At 38.6% G+C, this 22359-nt stretch overlaps 1 protein-coding gene across 1 annotated transcript in view; it reads left to right on the top strand.

The window, feature by feature from the left end:
- The window catches only part of TTC27 (tetratricopeptide repeat domain 27), a 176409-nt gene that overhangs the window by 85706 nt on the left and 68344 nt on the right, over positions 1-22359 (top strand). The window contains exons 11-12 of the mRNA XM_046663090.1: positions 12082-12177; positions 16005-16127. Of these exons, the coding sequence (XP_046519046.1) occupies positions 12082-12177; positions 16005-16127 (219 nt within the window). The remainder of the gene's footprint in view (positions 1-12081; positions 12178-16004; positions 16128-22359) is intronic.

Raw genomic sequence — 22359 nt, 5'->3', positions numbered from 1 at the left:
GTCTTTACCCTTGACAATCTGCCTTTTTAATATTCTATGTGATGAAAAGGGAAGTACTTGCAAAACACTTGTGCCACATGCTAAAGTACAGTGGTTGTCTCAAGAAAAAGCTGAACTAGCTACTTTTCCCGTGGAGCATTATGTTTACTTAGAAGAACGACTGACAAACTTTGGATATTCAGACTTGGGTATTTGGCAGAAATTTTCTCAAAAATGAATGAAGTGAGCTCATCACTTCAAGGAAAATAATTGACAGTATTTGTTACCAATGATAAAATTTTGAGCTTTAAAGAAAAAAAAATGAGAGTTTTGGAAAACTTATATCTGCAACTATGAACTTGACAGCTTCCCAGTAATTCAGGTATTGGGATGAGAGTCTTCTGATGAGATTTTTGATGATATTAATGCATATAATTTTTAAATATTATATGAAATATGTCAACATATGGAAGATCTGTGCATTTTCCAAATGATTAATGCATGATGTTAAAAAAATGAAGCATGGGGGGCTGGCCCACTGGTGCAGTGGTTAAGTTTGCACACTCTACTTCAGTGGCTCAGAGTTCACTGGTTCATATCCTGGATGTGGACCTATGCACTGCTTATCAAGCCGTGCTGTGGCAGGCGTCCCACATATAAAGTAGAGGACGATGGGCACAGATGTTAGCTCAGAGCCAGTCTTCCTCAGCAAAAAAAAGAGGAGGATTGATAGCAGATCTTAGCTCAGGACTAATCTTCCTTAGAGAAAAAAAAATGAAGCGTGGGTGAAAGATCCATTCAAAGTTCAAGATAGATTAGTGATTGAGTGTTTTTTAGCCCTGTGGATTTTACTGTAACAGAGAAAAGTTCATTGATAGGATTTCAAATTCTACAGTGCAGGTAACTCTAAGCTACCACCACGTGTTGAATTTTGGTGTAGTATCAAAGAATAATATCCATATTCAACTGGAAAAGCTATTAACGTACTCTTCCCTTTTCCAACTGCCTATCTGTATGGGGCCAAATTTTCTTCATAAACTTCAACCAAAACACCGTATTGCAACAGATTGACTACAGAAGCACACATGAGAATCCAGCTGTCATCTATTAAGCCAGACATTAAAGAGATTTGCAAAAATGTAAGACATTGCCAATCTTTTTCATAAAACATGTTATTCTGTTAATGTAATGGATTTATTTTATTTTAAAATGGATTAATAAATATTTAAATTTTTCAGTTTTAATTTCTAATATGATAAATATCGATGGGTTATAGCCCACATAAACAAAACTCTTTGGAGTCCCTCAACAATTGATAAGAGTTTAAATTGGTCCTGAAACCAGAAAGTTTAAGAACTGCTGACCTAAGGTATGACTAGGGGAAATGCTCCAAGATAGTGACCTGGGCTTCCCTGAGGACTGCCTCTGTGTGTTCATCTCTTTGCTCTGGAATCATAAAAAAGAGATCTAGGTTCTCCTGGCCCCCGTTAGTAGACCCAGTTCCTGCCAGCCCCGCACACTAAAGTCTTTTCTGTGTCTAAGACAGGAAGCAATAGTTGAAGATCTTGACCAGGCTACGCCCTGACTCCTGCCTTATGAGATTTAGGTGGAAAAAAAAAAACACAGTTAAATAGGATTCTTAATAGTTTTCCAATTAGAAGCTGCTTTTTACTTTCGCAGATCTGGTTATTGTCCACTTAATTGTGTGGTAGGTAAGGTTTCAGTGAAGCTGTCAGCTTGGTCTTTGGAATCAGACAGGCTCGCCTATTTCATAGCTTTATGACTTTGGGCAAGTCATTTTTATCTCTCTTAGCTGCAGTTTTCTGTGCATGGGGTAAAACTGGGTTAACAATAGGTTTAATGGTGTTGATACTTAGTAGGTGTGTTAATAGGTTTTAATTCTTATTCCCCTTGTTCCTATTGTAAATTTTCTTGGGCTTGGGGGTTCGAAGTGACAGTTATCCTAACTCCTCCATTTGTAAATCACAGCTGAATGACTGCAGACTCCTGTGAGAGAAAGCTGTTCTGCCCAACTGTTGGATATATATCCAATATATATCAGATATATATATTAAGTACACATATTTGTAATGAATCTCACCTTCCTTCATAACATACTTGCACACACAGATTGCACAATAAAGCAAGTTGATTTGGCATATGATCAATTATACCTTTTAGATTATCAGCTAATTTCTACCTGTCTCTTCAGAAAGCTGATAAACACTTTGATATCATGCTAGCAAGAATGAATAGCCTTCAGTGAAAGGTAGGTCCTTAGGGATGGGCTCTTTTCTTCTGAAGATATGTGTGCCATACTTTTGGATGTGAGCACATAAAGTCTAAACCATACCACACCTTGTTCAGAATTGTCCTTCTGTGCTAAATCATTCTCCATGTGCTAATTTTGAGATGTAGTCTCAATCTTCTCTAGTTTTGGGGGAAGTTCTTTACTGAAAACAGCATTGAAAAACGAGGGCACATCATCACTTTCTGGGGTTTTACTCTTTTATTCCCCATCTCATAGAGATATCCCCTGACCTGTGATATGGTGGCTCCTGGAAGGTTTGAGAGTTGTTATTGCATGAGATTAGAAAATCTATATGCACAAGTATATTTTCTCAAGGACATTCAAACTATAAATGCTTTGAAGTGGAGTTTGGGGAGAAAATGATTTTAAAGGGGAGTCTTAAAACTTGAAAATGGGCTGGCCCAGTAGTGCAGTGGTTAAGTCCACACGTTCTGCTTCAGTGGCCCGGTGAACGTTAGTTTGAATCCTGATGCGGACCTATACACTGCATGCTGTGGTAGGCATCCCACATATAAAGTAGAGGAAGATGGGGTCAGATGTTAGCTCCCCGCCAGTCTTCCTCAGCAGAAAGAGGAAGATTGGTGGAGGATGTTAACTCAGGGATAGTCTTCCTCAAAAAAAAACCAAACTTGAAAAGTCTCCTGTCACAATAGTCTGTACATCATGAAGTCGTCTTTAGCGTGTTGCAGCAGTTATGCCTGAATTTTCTGTGACTTGGCTCTCCCCCTGCCTTTAGACTGAGCCCTAGACTATTCCTTACTCTTTACTAATTGTCTTTCCAATTTACCCACATCTCTTCTGTCGCCCTCCTAAAGTACACTGTGTCTTGCTTTCAATTCTTAATGATTGATTTGAGGTATATTTGCTTGTCTCCCTCCCTCTCCGTTTTGACATTTCCTAAAAGACCGCCTCCTCGTGCCAGTTTTAACTTATGACCAAGTGCCTGTGGTTTTCAGGTATGAAATTTAGAAACCGGAAAGAGAAAGTAGCAAGTAAAAGGTAGGACACTGCTTTAGAGGGCATTTACCTAAACTTCTGGGAGTATGTAAAAGCTTGCAAAGTGCCAGTTTCTCACTGAACACATTGTTTATGTTCATGTACATAAATATACACAGTAGTAATTGAGGCTTCGCCTTCATTCAGTCACATTCTCCTAGTACTTAACATCCTACTGTTGTCTTCCAGACTATTTGGGTACTTGGTTTGCCCCTAATGAATGTACATGATACTTGTGTTCAGCTAACAGTGCCTAAAACTAACCAACAAACCTCCTCAAATGCTTAAAATAAAACAAAATATTCTTTTCTTTTTTTGAGGAAGATTAGCCCTGACCTAACATCTGTGCCCATCTTCCTCTACTTTATATGTGGGACACTTGCCACAGCATGGCTTGACAAGTGGTGCATAGGTCCGCAGCTAGGATCTGAGCCGGTGAACTCTGGGCCGCCGAAGCGGAACATGCAGACATACCTGCTGCGCCACTGGGCTAGCCCCAAAACAAAATATTCTTGATAAAGCCATATACTTATAGAATGTTGCAAGTGCAAAGATCACTTAGAAAATCATTTCACAGGTGAGTTGCCTTTGTGGTTAAACAACTTGCTTATTGGAGATAAGCCTATAACAGAATCCAGGTCACTTCACTTACTAGCACTGTTTTTCCTGTAAAGGACTCCAGTTTGTTTGAGTATAATGGAATTTTTTCAGAATGAGTTGCTAGAAATAATCCTGCTCTGAAAAATCTGGAGATATACTATAAATATGTCCATGTATTTGTAATGAATTAACAAATAAAAAGGAGTACTCTGAATCCAGTAGAGGAAATAGGCAAGTAGCAGTACACCACCACCCCTTTCCTTTGCATATTAATTTAATATTGTTAGTTTTATTGGTAGGAAAGTCTTATTTAGGTGGTTGTCATGCTTAAAGTAGGAAGAAGTATATTCTGTGCAGGAGTGAACAAAGGCAAAAATTCTGTTTTTAATGTTTATCATACACATCGCCTAATCAAGTTCTTATGAAGTGTGACTGTACTTGTATGGGGGCTTATTCAAGGTATCCAGCTCAAATAAGTGTTGGTTCTCTGCTGTCTCTCCTGAGGTCTTTGCAATTTTGGAGAGTATCTGAGAATACCTGAAATACATAATAAATTTGTTTATTAATAAATTGGGGGAGTATTTACTGAACGCTTAATATGTTTTCATTAGCTGCCAGAACTACAGCAAACAACGTGAGTTGTGTTTGAAAATAGGTCGTTTTGCATGTAGTTAGGACTTCATAAAAGTAAGTGTCATGAGGAGAAGATCCAAGATGGCGCCGTGAGTAGTCCTCTTTGTCTCTCCCCCTTCGAGTCTACAATTATTTGGACACTTGTCGCTTGACAAAGGATATCCAGACAGCATCTCAGGACGTCTGAGAGACCCACGCGACTATACATCGGAAGGCGGATGGACTTTCCTCCGGGAGGATGTGGAAATAGGTGAAAACTCTCCGACCCCGACGAGCAGCCTAGTACCCGCAAGCGGCTTTCTTCCAACGGACGCCCCCAGAGGATCTACACACATCTAGGGCAGGAGCGAGCACACAACAGAGGAGCGACGGTGGAAACAGGTGACCAGAACCCTACCTAAACCCCCCGCAATTACTCCTAAACGCAGAGGGAAACTTTGGAGTTGCACACCTGAGCCCGCGGGGAGAATGTCTCCCCGCCATTGGCGGGGAGTCCCCGCCGGGTGTTCGCGGCGCCCGGAGGGTCCCAGAGAGAGTCGCTGAGGGTACGGAGGTCTCCCAGCTGCCGTTGCCCGCCCCGTGGGACTAGGGATTGCTGGAGATCTCGGAGAGGACCGGTGCTGGGGGAAGTTTCACAGGCCGGCTCTGCGACCCGCACGGGAAGCGCCGGAGTTCCGCCCAGGCAGCAGACAAAACTCTCTGTCTGCCATTAGCAGAGGGGCCACGCCCAGCATTCACGGTTCCGGGAGAGGCCCGGAGAGAATCCCAGAGGGCGGGGCGACCCCCAGCTGCCGTTGCCCGCCCCGTGGGTCTAGGGATAGCCGGAGATCTCGGAACGGACTGGGGCTGGGGGGAGTTCCAGAGACCCAGCTTCGTAGCCTAGGGGGAAACCCTACAGGCTCACAGCAGCCTTAGGGAAAGCCTCTGCACAGCACCAGTAGAAGGCACCCAGCCACCAGCCACAAGGCTGGAAGACCCCAGGGCAAAAGCAGCATAGCTAGGTGAACTAACCACAGACTGTAGAAGATGCCAATAGCTCTCCTACGACCCATAGAGGACAAGTGAGATTTTGTGGGTGCCGACAGCAACGGAGCGACAAATATAAGTGATCCCACCCCTGGCCGCTGGAAAAGCCCATAACACCGTTGCAGACCCCAAGGAGAGAGCACATCTAGGTGGGCTGCAACAGTAGGCACCTGCAGCCTGAAGCCCCCCTGTGACGGCCCCCACGGCAGAGGAGGGAATCCAAAGGGCCACTGTGGCTACGAAGAGGGGCCCAGGCCCAGTTAGCAACTACGGACAGGATTCCTGGTTGGTGAAATATAAACAGCTGCTCCTCCCACCGCAGCAGCTGAAACAAGTGAAAGGAGCAACTAAACTCTATTTCCATGCGGAGGCACAAATCAACAACATCAAGCAATATGAAAAAATACATTAAATCTCCAGAACAGAAAGAAAGCAACAAATACACAGAAAACAATCCCAAAGAAAATGAGATGTATAACCTAAATGACGATGACTTCAAAACAGCCATCATTAAGATTCTCAATGAGTTAAGAAAGAATTCTGACCGACAACTCAACGAGTTCAGGAGCTATGTTACAAAAGAGTTTGATATGATAAAGAAGAACCAAACAGAAATATTGGAAATGAAGAACACAATAGAGGAGATTAAGAAAAATCTAGATGCTTTGAACAGTAGGGCCGATAATATGGAGGAAAGAATTAGCAATTTGGAAGATGGCAATATAGAATTGCTGCAGGCAGAGGAGGAGAGAGAAGCAAGACTAAAAAGAAATGAAGAAACTCTCTGAGAATTATCAGACACAATTAGGAGATGCAACGTAAGGATTATAGGTATACCAGAGGGAGAAGAGAAGGAGAAAGGGGCAGAAAGCCTATTCAAAGAAATAATGGCTGAGAACTTCCCAAATCTGGTGAGGGAGATGGATCTTCAGGTGACAGAAGCCAATAGATCTCCAAACTTTTATCAATGCAAGAAGACCAACTCCACGCCATATAGTAGTGAAGCTAGCAAAAGTCAACGACAAGGAGAAAATACTAAGGACAGCCAGGCAAAAGAAACTAACCTACAAAGGAACCCCCATCAGGCTTTCAGCAGATTTCTCAGCAGAAACTTTACAGGCTAGAAGAGAGTGGAATGATATATTCAAAAATCTGAAGGACAAAAATCTACAGCCGAGAATTCTCTACCCAGCGAAAATATCCTTCAAATACGATGGAGAAATAAAAACTTTCGCAGATAGACAAAAATTAAGGGAGTTCATTGCCACAAAACCTCCTCTTCAGGAAATCCTCAGGAAAACCCTCATTCCTGAAAAATCCAAAAAAGGAAAGGGGCTACAAAACCAAGAGCAGAGGAGATAAGTAGAAGGACAACAACAGAGAGTAGCAGCTCTACATCAGAACAGATTAAACCATGGGACGAGAAACAAAGGAAACTGAAGAAAAGTGGAAAACAAGACACAAAATGGTAGTGGTAGGCCCCCACATCTCAATAATCACTCTAAATGTAAATGGATTGAACTCCCCAATCAAAAGACACAGAGTGGCAGGATGGATCAAAGAACAAGAGCCAACAATATGCTGCCTCCAGGAAACACACCTCAGCCCCAAAGACAAACACAGACTCAGAGTGAAGGGATGGAGAACAATACTCCAAGCTAATAATGAACAAAAGAAAGCAGGTGTCGCTATACTAATATCAGACAAGGTAGATTTCAAAGCAAAACAGATAAAGAAAGATAAAGAGGGACAGTATATAATGATAAAAGGGACTCTCCACCAAGAAGACATAACACTTATAAATATATACGCACCCAACACAGGAGCACCAAAATTTGTAAAGCAACTCTTAATAGAACTAAAAGAAGACATCAACAACAATACAATAATAGTAGGGGACCTCAACACACCATTAACACCAATGGACAGAACATCCAGACAGAAAATCAACAAGGAAATAATAGAATTAAATGAAAAATTAGACCAGATGGACTTAATAGATATATATAGAACACTTCATCCAAAAACAGCAGGTTACACATTCTTCTCAAGTGCACATGGAACATTCTCAAGGATTGACCATATTTTGGGTACCAAAGCAAACATCAATAAATACAAGAGAGTTGAAATAATATCAAGCATCTCTTCTGATCATAACGCTATTAAACTAGAAATCAACTACAAGAAAAAAGCAGAGAAAGGTGCAAAAATGTGGAGACTAAACAACACGCTTCTCAACAAACAATGGATCATTGAAGAAATTAAAGAAGAAATCAAATATTATCTGGAGACAAATGAAAATGAGAACACGACATACCAAATCATTTGGGATGCAGCAAAAGCAGTCCTAAGAGGGAAATTCATCGCAATACAGGCTCACCTCACTAAACAAGAAAAAGCTCACGTAAGCAACCTCAAACGACACCTAACAGAACTAGAAAAAGAAGAACAAACAAGGCCCAGAGTCAGTAGAAGGAGGGAAATAATAAAAATAAGAGCAGAAATAAACGATATTGAAACAAAAAAGACAATAGAAAGGATCAATGAAACAAAGAGTTGGTTCTTCGAAAGAATTAACAAAATTGACAAACCCCTAGCCAGACTCACCAAGAAAAGAAGAGAGAAATCGCAAATTAATAAAATTAGGAATGACAGGGGAGAAATCACAACAGATACCAATGAAATACAAGAGATCATAAGAGAATACTATGAAAAACTATATGCCAACAAATTGAACAACCTGGAAGAAATGGACAAATTCCTAGACTCCTACAATCTCCCCAAACTGAATCAGGAAGAAATGGAGAATCTGAATAGACCAATCACAAGTAAGGAAATAGAAACGGTAATCAAAAACCTCCCCAAAAACAAGAGTCCAGGACCAGACGGCTTCTCTGGAGAATTCTACCAAACATTCAAAGAAGACTGAATACCTATTCTCCTCAAACTGTTCCAGAAAATTGAGAAAGATGGAGAACTCCCTAACACATTCTATGAAGCCAACATCACTCTGATCCCCAAACCTGACAAGGACAACACAAAGAAGGAGAACTACAGGCTGATATCACTGATGAACACAGATGCAAAAATCCTCAACAAAATTTTGGCAAACCGATTACAGCAATACATCAAAAAGATTATACACCATGATCAAGTGGGATTTTTACCAGGGACACAGGGATGGTTCAACATCCGCAAGTGAATCAACGTGATGCACTACATCAACAAAATGAAAAACAAAAACCACATGATCATCTCAATAGATGCAGAGAAAGCATTCGACAAGATCCAACACCCATTTATGATAAAAACCCTCAGTAAAATGGGTATAGAAGGAAAGTACCTCAACATAATAAAGGCCATATATGATAGACCCACAGCCAACATCATACTCAATGGACAAAAGCTGAAAGCCATCCCTCTGAGGACAGGAACAAGACAAGGGTGCCCACTTTCACCACTCCTATTCAACATAGTACTGGAGGTGCTGGCCAGAGCAATTCGGCAGGAAAAAGAAATAAAAGGAATCCAAATAGGTAACGAAGAAGTAAAACTCGCGTTGTTTGCAGACGACATGATCTTATACATAGAAAACCCCAAAGAATCCACAGAAAAACTATTAGAAATAATCAACAACTACAGCAAAGTAGCAGGGTATAAAATTAACGTGCATAAATCAGTAGCATTTCTATACACTAACAATGAACTAACAGAAAAAGAACTCAAGAACTCAATCCCATTCACAATCACAACGAAAAGAATAAAATACCTTGGGATAAACTTAACCAAGGAAGTGAAGGATCTATACAATGAAAACTACAAGACTTTCTTGAAAGAAATTGACGATGACATAAAGAGATGGAAAGACATTCCTTGCACATGGATTGGAAGAATGAACATAGTTAAAATGTCCATACTACCTAAAGCAATATACATATTCAATGCTATCCCAATCAGAATCCCAAGAACATTCTTCACAGATATTGAACAAACAATCCTAAAATTCATATGGGGCAACAAAAGACCGCGAATTGCTAAAGCAATCCTGAGCAAGAAAAACAAAGCCGGCGGAATCACAATCCCCGATTTCAAAACATACTACAAAGCTACAGTGATCAAAACAGCATGGTACTAGTACAAAAACAGGTCCACAGATCAATGGAACAGAATTGAAAGCCCAGAGATAAAACCACACATCTATGGACAGCTAATCTTCGATAAAGGAGCAGAGGGCCTACAATGGAGAAAAGAAAGTCTCTTCAACAAATGGTGCTGGGAAAACTGGACAGCCACATGCAAAAGATTGAAAATTGACCAGTCTTTTTCACCACACACCAAAATAAACTCAAAATGGATCAAAGACCTAAAGATTAGGCCTGAGACAATAAGTCTTTTGGAAGAGAATATAGGCAGTACACTCTTTGACATCAGTTTCAAAAGAATCTTTTCGGACACTGTAACTCCTCAGTTGAGGGAAACAATAGAAAGAATAAACAAGTGGGACTTCATCAGACTAAAGAGCTTCTTCAAGGCAAGGGAAAACAGGATTGAAACAAAAAAACAGCTCACTAATTGGGAAAAAATATTCACAAGCCACTTATCCGACAAAGGGTTAATCTCCATAATATACAAAGAACTCACACGGCTTAACAACAAAAAAACAAACAACCCGATCAAAAAATGGGCAGAGGACATGAACAGACATTTCTCAAAAGAAGATATGAATATGGCCAATAGACACATGAAAAGATGTTCATCATCGCTAATCATCAGGGAAATGCAAATCAAAACTACACTAAGATATCACCTTACACCCGTTAGATTGGCAAAAACATCCAAAACCAAGAGCGACAAATGTTGGAGAGGTTGTGGAGAAAAAGGAACCCTCATACACTGTTGGTGGGAATGCAAACTGGTACAACCACTATGGAAAACAGTATGGAGATTTCTCAAAAAGTTAAAAATAGAAATACCCTATGACCCAGCCATCCCATTACTGGGTATCTATCCTAAGAACCTGATATCAGAAATCTCAAGAGTCCGTTGCACCCCTATGTTCATCGCAGCATTATTTACAATAGCCAAGACGTGGAACCAGCCTACATGCCCAGAAACTGATGATTGGATAAAGAAGAAGTGGTATATATACACAATGGAATACTACTCAGCCATAAAAAAAGACAAAATTGGCCCATTCACAACAACGTGGATGGACCTCGAGGGTATTATGTTAAGCGAAATAAGCCAGTCAGAGAAAGACGAACTCTATATGACAACACTCATAGGTGGAATTTAGTATATTGATATGGAGATCTGATCGGTGGTTACCAGGGAAAAGGGGGGGGTGGGGGGAGGGCACAGAGGGGGAAGTGGTGTACCCACAACATGACTAACAAAAATGTACAACTGAAATCTCACAAGCTTGTAATCTATCATAACATTAATAAAAAAAAAAAAGTGTCATGATGTTGTTTTTGGCTTTATTATTATTATTATTAAGAATTAGTTATTTTTTTCTTTCCAAAGAAAGGAAAAAAATTTGATGAAAAGAAAAATTTGCTCCCCTTTTGATGAAGTAGTTCAGTGAACCTTTTATTTATATATTGTGACCATATGTATTCAGCCAGAAGTTTTTCTTCTTTCTCTCTCCTACAACTAAATAGCTTCGGGCAAAAGCATGCAACCTTTTCGCTATTAGGTTTCTCTGAAGTAAGGCCAGAAAGCTTTAAAAATATTTTGACCATGATGGTTTAGGAGTCTGGTTATGTCTCAATTTGTTACGATTGACTTGATTGAATAACATCTTGGATTGTCAAAGAAGTGACATAATGAGTGTTTTTTCATTGTACAGGGTGTTCTTAGGCTAACAAATATATCTCCCACCTACTATGATAGGGAGAAGCCCCAAGTTAGGGGCAGTTTCCCTGCTTGGAAACTGGTCTCTTTGTTTTGGGCTTTTCCTGGGATATGTTAGATTCTTGTCCTTTTCTTTCTTCTGAGGAGGTTTGGACTTGTTACCTCTTACTTTCTTCGAGATTTTCAATTTTAAAAATTAATTTTGTAAACACTTGAAGCAATTTCAAACTTACGGAAAAGTTGCAAGTACAGTACAGCTGTCTTTTGTATCCTGAAGCAGTGGAAAGTAAGTTGCTGATATGGTGCTTCAGCATCCTCAAATACAAGGGTATTCTCCTATATAACCTATGTAATATGTGCATTAACATTGACATATTGTTACCATCTAATCCTCACAAGACAGGCTTGTGAAAACTAGTCAACTGAAAACTAGTCAACTGGCAAAAAAAAAGAAAAGAAAAAAATTTAACTACTGCGTTATGAAAAAAAGATTGGTTAACTTTAAAGTTTTTTAAACATAAAGAAATTAAAGAAAAATTCACATATTCCTATCACCTTATCAAAGTGACTTGTGTTCTTTATTGTTTATATGCACGTTTGTATAACTTTTACAATAAGAATCTTCTTTATATTAAAAAGTTATTACACATATAGATTCTGATTAGATATGTGCTCTTAAGGCTCTTGCAGATCAATTTGAAGATAAGACTACATCTGTATTGGAACGTCTGAAGATGTTCTATTGCTGTCGAGTACCACCTCACTGGGCCATTCAGGTATTTTTCTTGTTGCTTGTCATTTCATATGGAAATTACTTTGCATTTGAAAGATAATTGCAGGGGCCGGCCGGTGGCGCAGCAGTTAAGTATGCACGTTCCGCTTTGGCAGTCCGGGGTTCCCCAGTTCACATCCCAGGTGCAGACATGGCACCACTTGGCAAGCCATGCTGTGGCACGTGTCCCACATATAAAGTAGAGGAAGATGGGCATGGATGTTAGCTCGGGGCCAGTCTTGCTCAGCAAAAAAGAGGAGGATTGGCGGCAGATGTTAGCTCAGGGCTAATCTTCCTGAAAAAAAAAAAAGAAAGAAAGATAAATGCATTAGAAAAGAATGATTTTTAATTATGTTTGTGTTTTCAAATATTTCAGTGAAAAGAAAAGTATCTAGCTACGGATGGACTGTTACTTCAAATAGCTGTTTTGATTAAAATTTGATTTTTTTAAATTACTTTGATTAAAGTGATATTAGATTTTTAAAACATTTTTGAAAGAATTTAAAACTAGATTAAATAGAATCCTTGAAATTAAATAATAGGAGAACCACAAAAACTTCCATTTTCAAAATAACTTTTTATATTTAAAAGCTCTTTAAGAACTTTCTGCCAAAGAGTGAACCTTTTAACCAAGTTGTGTGCAGAAAGTAAAAGAAAACAGCTATTTGATACTCTGTATTGTGCGAAACTCTTAACTGCTCTCCTCTTTCTGAGGAATACCTGGTGCAGCTCCTAAAGCCGCGTGTTGGGCTGGAGATCCTGGCCCCTTCGCCGTGGTTCTCCTGTGTTATAGGTCCCCTGTTCTGTAAAAGTTTTAGCACTGAGGGCAACTGAGACATCTGTTCCAGTTTCTTAATTTTACAGAGAAGAAAATTGGGGTCCAGTGCAATTAACTGCCGTTTTCCAGTGTTGGTCACATAGCTGTTCATAAACTAGATCTCTAATTTCCCAACTTTTAGTCTAGCTTACCTCCTTCTTTATCTCTTCACGGGGTTGTAATTGTACTGGCTAATAACAACTGACTTTTACCACACACTTCGCATAAGGCACACATTTTGTTCTGCATTTCAAGCATCTTATCTTATTTTATTGCAACAATTTTGTGAAATATCCCCATTTTACAGATGAAGAAGCTATGGCACAGGAAGGTTAAGTGAAGTCAAATCCTGCCAGCCAGATATGTCTAGAGGATTTGGTAACTGTTGTCATTTTAACTAGCTTCCCTCCTCTTTCTCTTGTGGATTACGCACACATGCAGTGATTTAGAATTATAAATGCCAACCCACCATTCAATCTCTCAGAATCCTCCTTTTAAGATTTCCTAGAGTAGGTTATACTCAAGCACAGGGCAAACTAAGGGATTTATTACACATTGGAATTCAGTTTATCTATTGAGGAGTCTCAATAAAACATAGGCAAATAAAAAGCTTTATTATATCATCTCAAAAGGAGTAGCTTCTTCATCAATTGGTGTTAACAACTGGAATTTTTTGGCGTGTTTTTGACCCTGATCTGTGAAATTTGTTAAGTGCTTTGTACTGTGTGGTTTGTGGTGGAGAAACATTGCAGACTCTGAGCTATTATTATGACAAAACATATGTCTGTCGAGGGTGTAGCTTTTAATCTTTTTCTGAACAGAAGCATTAGTACAATTAAATACTGTTCAAGTAGAATTTAGGCTAAATGTTTATTTTATCTGCTTAGGAATCTGTAAATTTGGGGATCTTGGATAAATGTTCTCTTTCATTAAGAAATTAAATCATTTTTCTTGCATTATAGGGAGTAATCCATATCTTATGTATTATTTTTAAAGAGCAGGAAATAACGGCAAAGTTATTGTAAAAAGAGATTTAGTCTTTACTCTGTCACTAACTAGCCATATCAGCTTGGATGCCGTAACTTTCTTCATCAATTAAATGAAAAGATTAAACTACTTACTGTGTGAGCCTAAGGTTCATTCCAGCTTCTACATGCTATCTTCAGTTTTTGAAAATGTCCAATCATATATTCTAAAAAAGCCAAATGCTCCTGTATTTCATGGGGTACGAAATGTTGGACCATCTTCCTTATTTATTTTGATAATATATTAGCTTATTTTTCAGGTATATTTCATTTTACTTTCTAATTTTGTCAATCCTATATTTTCCATATCCATTAGCTTAACTCTTAAATATGTATTGAATTTTTGAGGAAGTGGTAAAATGTATTTAAGAGAAAACAGCACAGTTCTCACTAATAGGGTTTCATAGCTCATTCAAGGTATTCACCTACTTTTGTAACTTTTCCGTTATTTTTTCCTTTCCTGCAGGATGGGCCACTTATAAACCATAATATATTATTTTTGAATGTGTTTAACTTTCATTGACCTTACCACAATTTGTCCTTTTTTATCTGCCAAGGACTGGGAAATTAGGGAGCTAAGTTTTTTAGAATGTGCTTAAGATAAATCTAAGTAGACTTGAGTGAGAAAGAGCCAGAGATGCTGTCATGAATAAAGTACACGAGTACTAATGCATAGATTTTGTCATTTATACTGACTGCTTACAGTTTTAATTAATTATTTGGTTCAATTTCCTTTTATTTTTTTCCAGTTTGAGATATAATTGACATATAACGTTGTATGGTTTAAGGTGTACAACAATGATTTGATATATGTATAAATTGTGCAGTGATTGCTACAGTAAGTTTAGTTAACATCTATCACCTCACATAGTTGCAAATTTCTTTTTCTTGTGATGTGAACTTTTATGATCTAGTCTCTTAGCAACTTCCAAATATACAATATAGTATTGTTAACTATAGTTACTATGCTGTACATTACATCTCCAAGACTTATTTATCTTATAACTGAAAGTTTGTACCTTTTGGCCACCTTCACTCGTTTCTGCTACCCCTTGCCTCTGGCAACCAGCAATTTTTTCTCCATTTCTATGAGTTCAGTTTTTTTTAGAATCCACATATAAGGGAGATTGTACAGTATTTGTCTTTTTCTGTGTGACTTATTAGCGTAATGCCCTCAAGGTCCATCCATGTTCTCGCAGATGGCAGGATTTCCCTCTTTTTTAATGGCAGAATAGTATTGCACTGTGTATATATGTATATATAGACACACACACACACATTTTCTTTATCCATTCATCTGTAGATGGATACTTAGATTGCTTCCATGTCTTGGCTATCATTGATACTGCTGCAGTGAACATGGGGATGCAGAGGTCTCTTTGAGATAGTCATTTAATTTACTTTGGTTATATACCCAGAAGTAGAATTGCTGGATCATGTGGTAGTTCTATTTTTAGCTTTTTGAGGAATCTCCATACAGTTTTCCATAGTGGTTTACATTGCCACAGTGGTTACATTTCCATAGTGGTTTACTAGTTTACGTTTCTACCACCAGTACACAAGGGTTCCCTTTTTTCCACATCCTCACCAACAGTTGTTATGTCTTGTCTTTTTGATGATATCCATACTAGCTAGAGTTTTAAAAATTGATTTATTGGGTCTCAGCTTTACAAATCAGAGATTGTCATGTATGGAATCTCTAAGTAAGAAAGAAGTATTGATTTTACTTTTTAAGTTCATAGAAAAAAATTGATATATTGAGTATTTTGAACAGTTTCTATATTTTTAATTCATCACCCCCTATAAAGAAGCTTGCTAAAGGAAAAGTAAGTGTTGAATCATTGCTAATTAGTAGAGGTTGGGTTATAGAAGTTATGAACTTATTACAATAAGTAGACCCTTAAAATGGCAGATTGGATATATCTCCTGTGAAACAGGAATCTATCTTTCAATAAGGAAATGCTCATTATTTTAATTCGATTTTTCTAGCACCAACTTGCAAGTTTACTCTTTGAGCTTGGATGTACCAGTTCAGCTCTTCAGATATTTGAGAAGCTAGAAATGTGGGAAGATGTTGTCATTTGTTATGAAAGAGCCGGGCAGCATGGGAAGGTAAGTAATAGTAAAATTCTGTGTACCGGTGAGAGCCTTTCCTCTTTGAGCATCTTCTCACTTGTTTTGGTTTTTTTAAACTCACTTTTGCCAATAGTTCACTTATATTCCTGTTTTCACCTCTTTCCCCATAAATCTTTTTACTGTTTTCTCTGATTTCTGTTGGGACAGATTATTTTGCATGTATGCATGTGTATGTATATATAAAAGAGAAAAGCAGGCCAAAATTGATATGATACTTGATGTTTAAGAATGAATAATGAAAGCTTTAATGACGCTGCATTTTGATCTTTCTTTTAGTACTCTTCTCCTGTAGGACAACTTCAAGGTGAAATATTCGGAATTATTTTAAGCATCATTGGGTTGCCTGATGATCAGAGGCCTTGGATCTAAAGGGAGGTTACCTAGGAGAGAGAGCAGCTGGCTCAGCCTGTAGAAGAAAGTCCAAAGGGTGTGACGACCCCCCTGGGGCAGACTTGTCAAGTGTGTAATGCACATTCAATTCCACCCTTAAATTGGGTCAAGAGGGAAAATGTTGCAATATTGCATCTGTTATTAATCTGTTGTTTTATCCCTCATAAATGAACAGAATTTTAAAAAGAATAAGGGGCTCTGCATTGTGAATAGCTGTTAAAACTGACATATTGAAGTCATATGTTAATTTTGGATTAAAATTTTAAATGACTAAATTTCTATCGTAGTATACAAGCAGAGTAAAACCCACCAATTGTATCATTTATATCTACAGTCAACCTTTTGCCATCACCCTAAGAGAGAGAAATAGTGGGACAAGAACTTATGTGTCTGTTTCTTCAATACCTTTCCAAGTATGCCGATTTTAGACATGGTAAAAGTTACAGTGCTTTCATTAATCACTAAAGGCAATAAAGGTCTTTCAATTGTATTGACTTACGGAAAAGCCAGCATGGGAATAAAATTTTATTGTAGAAGATTATAGAATTGTAATATTTCATCCTGGGAAAGAGCTCCATAATCATCTCTTCCAGTATCCTCCTTTTCCAAATAAGGAAAGGTGCCTGTAATGATTTGCCTCAGGTCACAAAGCTAGTTATTGATTATTAGCTTGAGTGGCAACATAGCATAGTAGTTAAAAGCATAGCCTCTAGACTCTAGCTGCCTGGATTCAAATGCTAGTCTTGCTGCATGCTAGCTTTGTGATATTGGGCAAGTTACTCAATCCCTCGACTCCCCAGTTTCCTCATCTAGAGGCACATAATCTACCTGCGTTACGGGTTTGCACGACATAATGTATGTTGAGTACATAGAATGATGCTTTCCTCAGTGCTACGTGAGTGTTTGCTGCTATTACTGCTGCGATTCTAAGGCACATATTTTTTCACATTTTAACATCTCTGAATTTGGAATATATCTAACTCAATGGCATCTTCCACTTGCTGTCAGTCAAGCGGCCATCTGGCCAGGTTGTCATTGCCTGTGCTGGGCAAGCTTAGTCATAGCTATATTTAGTGTTATCATTTTAATTGAGGTATGGACACGGTATCAACACTACGTATGTTGGATTTAATTGCCATTTAAACTATCGTCAAAAAGATTCCATTGATTTGGTATTGAAACCAAAAGTTATTGAACACACAGAAAAGGACAGGAGCAAAGTAGAGAGATGTGCATTAGGTATCAGTGAAGTAGACATTTATCATTCGACAAATCATCACAATTCCATTTACTTTTCTTTAAAAAGCAACAACTGAGTGCTGTATGGGAGCCAAGAATGGAAGATACCCCAAAGTAAGATGGAGTGGTGTTTTGTACTGAGATGCATAAAAAAGGTTGCCATTTAAAATGTCAAGGAATGTATTGAAGGCAGGAAAAACTGAGACATTTTTCTAAACAGATTTAAAAAATATCAAAGCAAAAAGTATCAATAAGAGGCTGATGTGACTCATTGAAGGCATTATGTTGTAATTTAATGGAGAGCATTTTTTCTTTATTAGTTAAGAGTTAGTCTTATGATTAATGGCATCTCGAATTTGATGAAATGTAGTATTATGTATCCTCAGGGACTTAAATATTTCTTAGTGCCCATTGTCTGGCACTAAAGCAGCACTCAGATGTTTGTTTAACAAAGGACTGAATGGCTGAATGAGTATCTTGACTCCCAGTCTGACGTAATTCTCATTGCGTCATTCTTCACTGGACTAGTCTTTTATGTTGGTCAGTAAATAAATAAATAATAGCTGTGTATAAATTATGGTAGTTTTTGAAATAGTGATTTTTGAAATAATTAACTGAATCACAAATACCCAAAGCACATTTTGAAATAATAAATTTATTTAATTACTTTTAGAAAATGTGGAAAGTAGGGACTTTGCCTAATTGCAGAAGAAAAAATAAGTATGTTCCTTTCAGAGAGTAGATTTATTATGTCCCCCAAAGTCATTGTGGTATTATTATTTTTTAAAGTTTGCACATGACCTTGTAAGAAATGTTTTATATTAATGTTACCACACAAAATTGGGGTTCTCTGCCCAACACGCATAAACAAGCCAACTCATTATGGCATCGGCCTTTGGGAAAAGAGATCAGTTTTATTCTGCGAGATTGATTTTCAGGGAGAACAAGGGGTATGTGCCCTCAAGTCTGTCTCCCTGATTGAGGATTTGGGGTGAAATTTAAGAGGTTAGGAAGAACAGGCTGGCACGGAAATGCTGGTAGACCAGGTTTTGATTGTTGGACTTCAAGTATTTATGGTAAGATTTTAAACATTTATGACAAGGTTCTAAACTTTTACGACGGGGTTCTAAACATTTTTGGTGAGGTGGGGAAGGAATTTTAACTCTGGATCTTCCTGAATGAGGGACCCCTCGCTTCTAATGAGGGTCTAACTTTCAAATTCTGGTCGTTTCCTGGTCCTTGGGTTCTGTGGGAAGGAGGATCTTTGTTTCAAATCACAATTTCTTCTTTTGCGCATGCCCTGGCTCTGTGACTTTGCAGATTTTCTGAAAGGCAATTCTTAATCACTCTGTTGGTAAGAGATGGGGTCAGTTGAACTGGTCCTGGAGGGCCTGCGGCTACAATAATGATAAATTCCCATGTTTTTAATTACTCTAGAAAAATGTGTGTATGTTAATTTTTGGAATATATTGTCATTTACTTTAAGTCTTGTGAGTTGCAGCCAAACGTCCCTCAAAATCTTGATTTTAAAGGCTGATTTATTATTTATTTATTTATTTATTTTAAAGCATTTTTATTTTATTTTTTTTGAGGAAGATTAGCCCTAAGCTAACATCTGCCACCAATCCTCCTCTTTTTTGATGACGAAGATTGGCCCTGAGCTAACATCCATGCCTGTCTTCCTCTACTTTATATGTGGGACGCCTGCCACAGCATGGCTTGACAAGTGATGCATAGGTCTGCACCCAGGATCCAAACCTGCGAACCCCAGGCCGCCTGGGGCAGAACGTGTGCACTTAACTGCTGCGCCACTGGGCCGGCCCCTAAAGGCTGATTTTAGCATTTTATTTGCCACATAAAAGACTTTCCTTATCTGTTTTTCTTATGCTATGTTTGCAGATGAGTTTAACCATAGACCCTAAAAGGTTTTACGTCAAGTTGGAAGTAACTTATTTTTTTCTAAAACAGCTGAGATTCTTTTAGTATTTGGGCATGTGCCAGTAGTTGTCACCACATTTTGATTTAACTAGAAGTTTGTGAAATTTTAATCCTTGCATTTAGTGCCTAATGGCATAATTTAATTTTAAGAGGCAAATTTGGAAAAGTATCTAATTCTAATTATTGTATTCTGGGGCTCATGTTTGCACTCCACTGTTTTAGGGTGTCAGCCTTTCTAATTTAGAAACTACCTGCAGAAATTCTCATTATTTAATGACCATTGGCAAAATAGCTAAAATTACTTTTGCTTGACCTTGGTGTCAGAACTGGTTCTCATCTGTGAGCATTTAGTTTTTTAAAACTGTGTTACGTTATAGCAGTTTCCCCAAGCCCATTCCTATAACAAAATTATTATTTTGTTGGGCAAATTTGGTCCCTGAATGAAAGACAGAGACTGAGCTGGCATGAGCTGCCTGTAGTGGGTGGGGGTGAAGGGAATGGAGAGATAAGGGTTGGGATCTCTTTTGTTTTCTCTTGTTTCTAGAAAACAAGGTTTACCTGAGATTACATAGCCTTCTCTTTTATTACGCTGCATTTGCAGCTCATTGCAGCCATTGGCTTTTAAAAAGTTTTCCTTTAAGTTGCAAGGAAATGTTTTATTTCTGAAATAGCTGAGATTCCTTTAGCATTTGGTTTGATTTTTTTTTCCTCTAAGATAGTTTCTTTATATGATTTAAAAGATTTCCCACATGTTCTTTTCCCATGCTACAGCCAGAGTGATCTTCCTGAAAGACAAATCTGATGTCATTTGCACTCTTCAATGACTTCCCTTTGTCTCCAGGATGAAGCCAGAGCTCTAGTGTGAATGGTTCACAGACCACTTCATGACCTGACTCCTGCTTGCGTGGCTAACTGCATTGTCCCCATCTCTTTTATCTCGCTGTCAGCCCCCTTTGTACTCTCTCGTCCAGACTGTGTCCAAAGTTCCAGGAAGACTATACTGCTTGTAATTTTTGGATTTGCAGCATTGTTGCACCTCAGGACCGTTGTTCATGCTATTGTCTGTTTAGAACTTCTCTTCCTTCAGCTAACTCCTGCTTGTTCTTCAGATTTCTCCTTGACGATTACTCTCTACAGTGACTTTGCCTGTTACCTCCTTCCCTGATTTTGTGGTGTTCTCCCGTGTTGGGTGCTCGAGTGGCACCCAACACCACTGTAATATTCCGTGTGTCGGCTTATCTCACCTACTAAACTGTAAGCTGTTTAAGAACAAGGCTTAGGTCTATAGTATTTACAGCTGTCACCTCAACACCTAGCTTAGGCCTGGCACATAGTAAGTACTCAAAAATATTTGCAGAATGAATGACTAGTGACTGTTCACTATGAGTAGTTATTGCGTTGAAGCAAATCTCTGAGTAGATACTCCTTGTGGACTTTACATGTTGCGAGATACCTCTCCAACTCCTGCCATATATTCTCTCTCCAAAAACAAGTTATGAGATCTCCCCCCTCCCATTTTAACATTTTAACTTTAGGAATATAAATAGGAGTCTTCAAGGTTTTTTTTGTTTTTTGTTTTTGCTGAAGAAGATTTGCCCTGAGCTAACATCTGTTGCCAATCTTCCTCTTTTTGCTTGAGGAAGATTCGCCCTGAGCTAACATCTGTGTCAGTATTCCTCTATTTTGTTTGTGGGTCACTGCCACAGCATGGCTGATGAACAAGTGGTATAGGTCTGTGCCCAGAACCAAACCTGGGCTGCTGAAGCAGAGAGTGCCGAACTTAACCACTAGGCCACAGGGCCGGCCCCAATAATTTTTATTCTTGCTCAGTAGGTGTTAAAGACACTGTGAGCATGCTGTTATTATGTAATGAAATTTTTGAGTGCTTCTTATGTAGTACATTCTTATATCATTATGTTGTCATTGTCATATAATATTCATAACAACCTACAAAATATGAATTGTTTTTGCCACTTTACTGAGTAGCCTTAGAAAGTGGAAGATTTTGGAATCCAAGCTCAGACCTTCCTTTCCTCTAAAGCGTGCAGTCCTTTCCCCACACCAGCTTCCCATCAGGATTATCGTTAATCCCTTTAAAAGTAGATATTTGATTGTAAGTTAAAACCTATTCTGCTCACCTGAATGAAAAAATAGGCAAAACAACTGAAAATACTCTATATCTTGGGAATGCAAATGAGCAATGATCAGCCAATTGGATAACTAGACCTATTTTTAATTATTCTGTTTTATGTTGGACCTGGAGTATTTATGTTGGCGTGTACCCTTTGAAAAATTAAGTCAGAGCACAGTGTCCTCACACACACAAATGTGAAAAACAATTAGTGAACAGTTGGCTCAGTGAGAGAGTGAACAGGACTAGGCACCACCACACAGAAGTGTAGCTGGGAGTGACCAACTAGGGTGGGATGAAGCGTTTTGCACTTTTCACCTCTCAGTTGCTGCTCATAGAACAATAGTTTAGACTAGGAGTGAACTGTGTTTCTGCTAGAAGGATTGTCCCTCGCAGTTGGAAGAGGAGATGGTGCATTGGTGCTTTCTTAGCTCTGCCCTGCCATCCTTTTCACTGTGTCAAGGACTGTAGAGCACCTTTCCAGTGGTCAGTCTGGTACCCTGGGTTCTT

The sequence above is a fragment of the Equus quagga genome, chromosome 5 (genome assembly GCF_021613505.1).
Source record: "Equus quagga isolate Etosha38 chromosome 5, UCLA_HA_Equagga_1.0, whole genome shotgun sequence".
Lineage (NCBI taxonomy): Eukaryota > Metazoa > Chordata > Mammalia > Perissodactyla > Equidae > Equus > Equus quagga.
Note: the sequence above shows the minus strand (reverse complement) of the source record. Positions and strands in the feature narration are given on the sequence as shown.